This window comes from Pan paniscus, chromosome 10, assembly GCF_029289425.2.
Source record: "Pan paniscus chromosome 10, NHGRI_mPanPan1-v2.0_pri, whole genome shotgun sequence".
NCBI classification, from domain to species: Eukaryota; Metazoa; Chordata; class Mammalia; order Primates; family Hominidae; genus Pan; species Pan paniscus.
The window spans coordinates 13786940-13796304 of NC_073259.2; the positions used below are offsets into that span (position 1 = coordinate 13786940).

Here is a 9365-nt window from a genome sequence, read left to right on the forward strand (position 1 = left end):
TGATGCCCTTCCGAAGGCAGGTTGGTGGCTCAAGGGTACTCAGGACGTCTTCTCTGAACATATGCATGTTCCTGGGTTTAGCCTTCTCCACGTTTGGGGCCTCTGAGGGACTAATTTCCTCATGCCGCTAGGAACGTGTTGTTGGCAGGCTTGCCATAATTGGACAGAAAGAAAGCAACAGGAAATACGGCATCTTCAGATGCCTTCGCCTGGAATCAAATTGACCTGGAAGGATCGTGGAGTCCCTGACCCCAAGAAGGCAAGAAAGAGGGGTTCCCCGATTCCCTCCCGCAGACGGGAAGCTGAAAGGAAATCAACCAGGGTGACCTAGAGGAGAAAAAGACCAGGGGCCCAGGGTGACCCTCACCCTCAGATAATCAGAAGATTCCGTGGATCCTTTTTGATTTGGCAGCGGCTTCTCTGGAGGTTTCCCGGAAAATATGTGGAGGAGAGCCTTCCTCTGCGGGTCTTGTGGCCTGCAGAACAGAAAAAGGTCAGGCCGTGCCCCCTGGTTTTCCCCAGGAGACAGGGAGAACCCTGTCTGGGGCCCAGTCCCATTCCGTGTTTTGTGATACCGAAATGGACATCTGGTGCCCTTTCCGCCTCTGCACCTTCCCTCACGTGCCAACCTTCCCATCCTCCAGGTGGCCCTCAAGGCTTCCCAACTAAGGACTGTGATTTGGATTCCATCACTTTTCCCCCTGTCGTGGGGAACCTGCACGAAGCGCCCCCGCCCCTCCCCGTCCCGGAATCTCCCAGAGCCAAAGGAGCTCTTGGGTGTGGAACTCCGGAGGACACAGAGCTCCGGTCTGTTTCTCTGCAGCGTTCCTTCCCTGGCCCGGAGACGGAAAGGCACACGGTGTGCAGGTGCAGAGACACCATGTCCTTAGGAGGCAGTACCCTAAGAGTGGTGAAAACCACTCCCACTGCTCACCTTGGTCTCTCTTCCTTCTCTCCCTTATCCTTGTTCAAGGGCCCCGGGTTCGCTTCAACCTGGGGCTTCCATGGTTTCAGGTTTTCCTTCCCTTCCTTTTCCCCACAGTTCGGTGGAACCAGGGCTGCCTTCCAGCACTTCATGGGGCACCTGGTACTTCTGGCCGTGTGGCCAAAGGCCTCACAGTTTTTGCACTTGAGCTGTGGGTGGAAAGGAAGTGATGTCAGTGAGTGAGCTGAAGCCACAGGCACCGATCCCACGTCAACATTGAGACGGATTGTGAATTCAGAGCTGAATAAGGATTCCAAAGAGGGGACACCGGCATGGGGGCCGTTAAGTGCTGGGAGAGTTCGGATACGATGTTCCCTCCCAAAGCCCATGTGACGGAGGAACTCTAAAAGGCAGGACTCAAGGTTCTAAGGGGCACGATGGTGAACCCGATGTCAACAACACAGCCAAACGTGGCTACACAGGACTCTAAGTAGAAAGGGAGGTTGCCCCCAAGAGTCTCTCAAGGGGCCTATCGGGCCAGGGAGGAGGTCCCAAGCCACGCCCACCTTGGATGGGAAAAGCAACCTGGGTGGTGGTGACAGAACTCTTTGGAATCCAACCCAGTCTCTGAGGACCGTGTGACACCCCGTCCCCCCGCCCCCACCCCCACCCCGATACCCAAGAGATCCAGGGCTAGACTTACCCTGGGATCTTCTTCATCGGGCGGGGGAGCCCTTGGCCCAACTGGGGCCCTCCGCTGCTTCTGGAGGGTCTGGGCTCTCACCAGTCTCTTTGCCCCAGGTTTGGGGTGACGACGTGCCATCATCTTCGTCTCCTGGGGGTTTTATGACCGCCTTTTTCAGGGGTTGATTGTCGGGTCACCTGAAACACACACAAACACACACATGTCGATGGTTAAGCACATTGGATATTCACACACCCACAGGAAGCCCCCCGCTAACTCCTTGCCGGTGTGGTCATGAGGAGACCTCACCACCAGTCGGTCAAATCTGTGGAACACAATGTGCTGTGTGCATCCTCAGATATTGTGTGTTCCTCTGCCATGATTACCTAGTCTAAGAGTAAACCTCGCCTGCCACAGGGCCCGTGCCTAGGTATGGGGAGTTGAGCTTTCAACCCCAAACTAACAACTGATTCTGGAGACTGGACTTAGGTCTATCACGATTCACTCCGGTAGAAGACACGATGACTCTATCTCCCTTGACGGACAGAATGATCGAAGCCACAGGGCATGGCGTGTGTCACCCTTTGGCAGGTCTGTTTGAAATCTGGGATAAGGGATGCCCCCTGTCACAACTTGAATCGCTACTCTTGCCATTTCATTAGGCAACTTCCAAACACAAATTCATAGAGAGAAGTTATCTTCCTCTCTACCACACTAGCAGGTGATGGTCTTTCCTGTTCTATCTTTTTGGCTTTAGCTCCAGCCCCTTTTTATTTATTTTTCTGGTATTTTACGCATGCCACACGAATTCATCTAAACAAATGGTGAACAAGTGCCATATCGTATCAATGTCTTACATGGCTGAAGGGCAAACCACCCTTTTTTCCAAAGTCCTTTTTCCATTTACCCACCAGTTCAGCATGCTGCAGTACATTTCTTTTCGCATTCCCACCTTGGTCTTATCCCACACATGGAGACGGAAATGCTTTCTCGTTTTCTGTTCCAAGAATTACTAGTAACGAGAACACATCCTACCCCATCAGCAAGCCCCAGTGTGATCGCTTTCTTTCGGCCTCCTTTGTCTCTTTTCCCCCCCACCCCTCAGGGATTGCATGAAACAAACAACTGTTCAGTGAAACTAACCTGAAAGTACACGTCTACTTTCTTTCCCCGGCTGGCGCTGAGATGGGCAGGTGCTGGAGCAGCCCCGCTGGAAGCGATGCAGCATCCAGGAAGACGGAGGAAGGGGCGGAGAGGGACCTCTGCTTTCCAGGCTGCCTTTTATACTGCCTCTGGTCACCTGACGTGGAACGTACCCTAACCTAATCAGTTACATGCACGTTAATTACAATTAACTTAATCCAATTACATGACCTGGAAAGGTCTATCTGCACAGCCCACTCTAAGATCATGTCCACTGCTGACAGACATTCTAAAACCTACTTGTACAGCTGCAAGCTTTGAAGAATAGATGTTCCCCGTCAGACATGTAACACTGGTGCCTGTACCCCTGTCTTCTTTTCCATCTTTTTTGTTTTTTTGTTTTGTTTTGTTTTGTTTTAAAAAATGTGGTAAAATAGACACCTTTTAATTGGACCATATTTACTCTATCTCGACGTAGGCCTCAGTGTCATCAAGGAGATTCTCCTTGACATGCAGTCACGGCCATGATCCATCTTCAGAGCTTCTCTTTCTTCCCCATGGTAGGTCTGTCAGCAGAGAACCCTGACCACACTCTCATGTGTTTTCTCCTCCAGGAGGCGCTTGGAAACCACCGTGAATTGGACCGCACTGGGAAACACAGATGAAGAAAGTCAACACCGCTTTGTCCTTCAGTGCCTGGCTCCTTTTTCAGCTCGTCTTGCAACTCCAGGCATTGGAGTCCAGGGAGGGGCACGCCGCCTTTACCCTGTGCTTCCCACGATCTTGTCTCCTTAATCCTCACTGCAGCTCTCTGCCATAGGGTCTTATACTGCTTTACATGTGGGAAACTGAAGCTCAGAGGGTTTCACAGCAGGGCAGGGAGGCCAGATGTGAATCTGTACATACCAAGCTTTCTAATTTTTCAGTAGTTTCCAAGCATCTTTTTTTTTTCTTGTTTCGTCATTGGTGTCTTTTTTTTTTTTTTTTTTTTTTGAGACAAAGTCTCTGTCACCCAGGCTGGGGTGCAGTGGTGTGATCTCAGCTCACTGCAACCTCCGTGTCTCACATTCAAGCAATTCTCATGCCTCAGCCTCCCAAGTAGCTGGGACTACAAGTGCCCACCACACCCAGCTTATTTTTGTATTTTTAGTAGAAACAGGGTTTCACCATATTGGCCAGGCTGGTCTTGAACTCCTGACCTCAGGTGATCCACACGCCTTGGCCTCCCAATAAGCTGGAATTATTGATATGAGCCACTGTGCCCGGCCATGTCATTGGTGCCTTAACCAAGCCTCTTTTAATTTTTCAAACTTAAGTGCCCCTGTCCCACAGTTACTGCTGCTGAGCCCTTTCAAGGTGAGTCAGTGAGGAGGGGGAAAAGCGGAAGCGGTGTGGGAAGAGGCGGGGTCTGGGCCAGCTGCTGGTCCTGCTCTCCTCCCTCATCTGGCCTCTAGGCTCCTAGGAGTGGTTTGGAACCTGCGCCATGTGCTCTGGAGGCTGTGTCAGGGCAGGCGCGGCTTGGAACCCGCACCATGTGCTCTGGGGGCTGTGGCAGGTCAGGGGCAGCTTGGAACCTGCGCCATGTGCTCTGGGGGCTGTGCCAGGGCAGGGGGAGTCCTAGTGTCCCCTGCGCACAACACAGACAGAATGCTGGGTCCACCCAGTGGGCGGTCGGGTGCCAGGCCAGTGCTTACCCCGCCATGTTTGCAGCTCGAGGCCAGCTGGCTGCAGGTGCAGGGCTATGCATCAGGGGTCAGGGTGCACACATCCCTGCAGGTCTCGGGGCTCCTGGGTTGCTTCTGGAAGGGCCCAGATGGTGCCTGACTGGAGCTGCTGAGGGGTGGAGCTTCTGGGAAAAGGATCCCTCCTAGGGGGAGTGTCTTGGGCCTGGGGCCATGTGGCAGGGACAGAGATGGGTTCATGGCAGTGTCTGCTCCTCTCTGTGAAGGCAAAGGGCCTCTGAGGGAGTATTACAGCCGCCTCATCCACCAGAAGCATTTCCAGCACATCCAGGTCTGCACCCCCTGGCTGGAGGGCCGAGGACTACCCCCGCTTCTAGGTGAGAGGCCAGCAGGAGGCTCAGGGAGGAGGCGGGGCCTTAAGCAGGGGGATCAGGGGTGGGCAGGATGTACTTTTTCTGAAAAGGTGGCTCTGGAGGCCACTTGAGGACAGAACCTGGGCTCTGGCTGAACTCCCGGGAGGAGGCTACTTCCTGGTGTGCCAGCCCCTCCCTGCCAGGTGGCCCCAGAGGCCCTTTACCAAGGGGTTTGAGGAGGCCACGTCCTTTCAGTCTGCCCCGCCCTCCATTCAGTCCTCTTCCTTCCTGCAGGAGGGCTGGGCCTGGGGTTGGGACCACTGTTGCCTAGGTGTGGGAGGGCAGTGGCTTTGGGAGGTACAGGGATGATGTGTCAAACAGCGTCGCCTCTCCCAGTGCGATGGTTCTCCTTTGCCTCCGTCTCTTTCCCCGTTGATTTCTCCAAGTGGGGAGTCGTGGCTTGGTCCTGATGCGTCTCTAGAGCCGCATCTTCCAGCTTCGAGTGAGCAGAGCAGTTGGAGGCTGAGGGCCTTTTCCTGGCAGGATTCTCCAGCTAGTCTTTGTTTTAGACAGTCTTGCTCTGTTGCCTAGGCTGGAGTGCGCGATCTCAGTTCATGCAACCTCCGCCTCCTGGGTTCAAGCGATTCTCCCACCTCAGCCTCCCAAGTAGATTACAGGATTACAGGAGCCCGCCACAGCAACTGGCTTATTTTTGTATTTTTAGTAGAGACAGGGTTTCACCATGTTGGCCAGGCTGGTCTTGAACTCCTGACCTCAAGTGATCCTCTCGCCTTGGCCTCCCTAAGTGCTGGGATTCCAGGCGTGACCCATCATGCCTGGCCCCAGCTAGTCTTTAGAAATGTTAAGCTATTTGGCTTTATTTTCACACTGACAGCTGGTTTGTGGTGGGTGTGCTGTGGTTTATTATTATTATTATTATTATTATTATTATTATTATTTTGAGATGGAGTTTCGCTCTTGTAGCCCAGGCTGGAGTGTAATGGCACGATCTTGGCTCACTGCAACCTCTGCCTTCCCGGGTTCAAGCGATTCTCCTGCCTCAGCCTCCTGCGTAGCTGGGATTACAGGCACCTGCCACGAATTAGCTTCGCTAATTTTGTATTTTTTTTTTAGTAGAGATGGGGTTTCACCATGATGGCCAGGCTGGTCTTGAACTCCTGACCTCTGGCGATCCACCCGCCTTGGCCTCCCAAAATGCTGGGATTACAGGCGGGAGGTGAACCTGGGAGGTGGAGGTTGCAGGGAGCTGAGATTGTGCCACTGCATTCCAGCCTGGGTGAGTGAGACAGAGTGAGACTCTGTCTCAAAACAAAACAAAACAACAACAACAACAAAAAAAATTGTGGTTACGTAGAAAAAGTGTCAACTTACATTTTCAGATGTCCCAGCCAGGCCGTGTGGCTGCTTGGCCAGTTTAAGCCACTTGTAGTTGGGGCTGTCGGGGGCCTTATCCAATTTTCACTCCCCTCGGGGGATGTTGCCTCACTGTGCTGGGAGGATTTGTGTTCTCAGGGCAGAGACCAGTGCTCTGACCCACCCCTCTTGCCTAGCAGGGTTGGTGGACCTGGGTGTCTGTCTGGACACATCCTCCAGTGGCCTGGACCTGCCCATGAAGGTGGTGGACATGTTCAGGTGCTGTTTGCCTGCGTGTGCCGTGAACTTCAAGTGGTAGGAGCAGAACCCGAATCTTTCTGGGGATAGCTTCACAGATCCACCGCTGAGGGGGAAGCAGTGCAGAGTGAGCTGCCCACAGTGAGGCCCTGCCCCTCGGTCAGTCCAGCACACACTGGAGGCCATGAGGAGGAGCCCTGCGGTTATGTGGCTGGGCTGAGCCTCACTGAAGTAGTTGCTTCCATTTAGAGCTCATGTTATATTTAGGTTGGTACAAAAGTAATCATGGTTTTTGCCATTGAAAATGGCAATTACTTTTGCACCAACCCAATATGAAAAAAAAAAAAAAGCACCTTAAATACAAGAACTCCACTCAGGGCTTTTGCTCCTAGAGTAGAATTGGTGGGAATTGCCTGCAGGCTTACATGGTTTTCTTTCTTTCTTTCTCTCCCACCATGTCCCTTTTGGCCAAGCTCACATGGTGGGTTTGAATCAGTTAAATGAGTGTCATGCTGTGGCCTCACTCCACCCAGCATAGACGGGTGTTTGGAAGGGTGGCGTTAGAGGAGATTCTAGAAGCAGTAGCCTCAGCACAAGCTGAGCCCTTGGCCCCTGATCAGGAGCCGGCTCCTGGATGGGATTCAGGGATGTGAGCCCCTCGTGTGAACTGAGCTCAGGGAATGTCGGGATCAAACCTGGTGCCCTAGAAAAGTCATCTTTTATGTGCTGAACCAGTCCCCAGGGGGTTGCCATTACTTGTTCCATGGCCATGGAATTAAGAAAAACATGCAAAAATAATTCTTCAGTACTTGAAGAGCATTCAGCACAGAAGGTACAAACCTTCCTTAAGGCTCCCTCCTCAAATCAGTTTGGTCATTTTGATGTGCACCCCCCCAGGCCTTTATACCCTTCAGATGCCAAATCTAAGAACCAGCTCCCAGAAACCACACCCCCTGTTCCAACCCCCAGCCTGGCTTGAGCGTGGGGTGGGTGGGAGCCCAGCAGGGCACCCCAGGGGTCTGGTGTCTTCTCCAGGCTGCTCTCAGCCTCTCTTGGTTCTCTCTGCAGTTTACATGAGCTGCTGAAACATGAAGAAAACAGCCTGGTCTTTGAGGACTCAGAGGAACTGGCAGCTCAGCTGCAGGTAGCCATGTCTGCCACCACACCAGGGTGGGCAGGGTTCTGGAGACTGACATCGAGCCACGCTCCCTGATCCCTGCTTCACACAGCCAGGGTGGGACCATGGGGGTCCTGGTGGAAAAGCTAGGGAGGGAGCAGAAGTCACAGAGGCTTCCTACTCTGCTGTCCCATTTTGGTACAGTAGGCTCGGGAAAATTAGGACACAACCCCACCTGCTCTCTGGATTTCTGGAGCTGACACTCCACAAATGATGCTGGAGCCGGGTGGGCTGGGCTGCAGTTTAGGAAGTGATCAGGATCAGGTAGGTGCGTGGGCAGAGGGAACTTCTGGGATCAGCCTTGAAAGATGGGTGGAATTCTGCAAAGGTTACTTGTTTCTTATTGCAAAAAGTAATACACCATTCTTGTCAACAGAATGATTGGGAGGATTTTCAGTAAAGGTCCAGATCAGAAGTCATTTAGACTGGGTCCCCCAGTCTCTGTCAGAACCATGGTACTCTGTTGTGGTGTGAAAGTAGCCACAGATCATCTGTAGATTAAGGGGTGTGGCTTTGTTCCAATAAAGCTTTATTTACAAACACAGGCTGTGGGCTGGATTTGGCCTGCAGGCTGTAGTTTGTGATCCTTGATTCAGACAGTTTAGCAAGGCTGCAAAGAACACCCACACCCCCTTGTTACCCACAGATGGGTGGGACTGTGTTGGCCAGAGGCCGAGAGGAGGGTGCTCACAGGGGAACGTACAGCATGTAGAGGCCGGAAGGTGCTCCAGGGCACCAAGTGTGGGAAAGTGGGACATACGGGGAAGTTTCCAGAAAGCATGATGTCAAGTTGGAGGCAGAGCGCTGCTGGGGTGTGAAGGGTCTCAAGTCCAAGTGAGGGAATTAGGGACTTGGGAGGGGTTGTTGTTGGGTCGGGGAGCTGGGGTCATCCAGGTGGTGACCTGGGATGGGGTGGGGACAGGCAATGAGGTAAGCTCTGCTCTTTAGCATTTTGCAGATTCTTTTCTCAAACTTTCCTGATCCTGCAGGCAAGCTAAACCAGTTCCGGAAGAACCTGCAGGAGTCGCAGCAGCTCTGATGGGATGAGAGCTGGGTGCAGACTCTGCTCCCTTTGGTTATGGACACATAACTCCTGGGCCAGAGGCTAAAACCCCAGAGCCCCTGCTGTCCTTCCCGCAGCTTCTTCTTGGAGTCTCAGGGCAAACCCTTTCGAGCAGCGCCTCCCAGTGGCCAGAAGCTGAAATGACGGCAGTGGTGCCACCTGGTGAATGACCCGGGAAGCTGTGATTGGCCCTGATTTCTTCTTTGGAGTCTCCGAAAGGCTTCCTGTCTTCTTCTGTTCACGCCCCATGCCCCTGCTAGCATATTACTGTTCTATGACTTCCCTGTGACCTCTGCAGTACTCCTCATCCTGCATTTGGTCTCCAGGTGTCACCTTTCTGCCGTGTTCCTAACACTTTGATTCCTGTCTTGAAAAAAGCACCTGCTGCACCATAAGCCCTGGGATGTGGCAGCTGCAGCGGGCTTGGCTTTGTGAGGAACGGAGTGTGTCCAGGGATGTGGCAGCTGCAGCGGGCTTGGCTTTGTGAGGAACCAAGTGTGTCCACATTGGGGGAACGTCATACGTGATACACACGTTTTTATTTGCACAAAGAAAATGCTATTTTTGGAGCCAGAATTTTCATGTCTGATTTATGGTGATTTTCTTAAGAACCGGAACTACTGGCAGAAAGGCGGCACCCACACGCTTAGATAGCTGATGTCTTATTAGAGGGCAGTTTGTGGTTCCTGATTTGGAATTTAACAA

The 9365-nt window shown here is 52.7% G+C and overlaps 2 protein-coding genes across 14 annotated transcripts in view; one reads left to right on the forward strand and one right to left on the reverse strand.

Moving 5' to 3' along the window:
- Positions 1-3379, reverse strand: part of FAM90A1 (family with sequence similarity 90 member A1) — a 22540-nt gene extending 19161 nt beyond the window's left edge. The window contains exons 1-3 of one of the 2 annotated variants that reach the window (XM_034935296.3): positions 1629-1887; positions 935-1134; positions 368-476 (exon numbers count right to left, since the gene is read on the reverse strand). In XM_034935296.3, the coding sequence (XP_034791187.2) occupies positions 368-476; positions 935-1134; positions 1629-1751 (432 nt within the window). In that variant the 5' untranslated portion in view covers positions 1752-1887. Of the gene's footprint in view, positions 1-367; positions 477-575 lie in introns of both variants that reach the window. The other variant, XM_055095346.2, reaches the window with a different exon arrangement.
- Positions 1-9365, forward strand: part of LOC117974331 (putative glycosyltransferase ALG1L2) — a 61975-nt gene that overhangs the window by 49700 nt on the left and 2910 nt on the right. For 7 of the 12 annotated variants that reach the window (XM_063592972.1, XM_057299371.2, XM_063592970.1 and 4 more), the window contains 3 exons: positions 3368-4812; positions 6363-6477; positions 7489-7564. In XM_063592972.1, the coding sequence (XP_063449042.1) occupies positions 4674-4812; positions 6363-6477; positions 7489-7564 (330 nt within the window). In that variant the 5' untranslated portion in view covers positions 3368-4673. Of the gene's footprint in view, positions 1-3367; positions 4813-6362; positions 9230-9365 lie in introns of those variants that run through there. The other 5 variants (XM_063592973.1, XM_055095353.2, XR_010108796.1 and 2 more) reach the window with 4 other exon arrangements.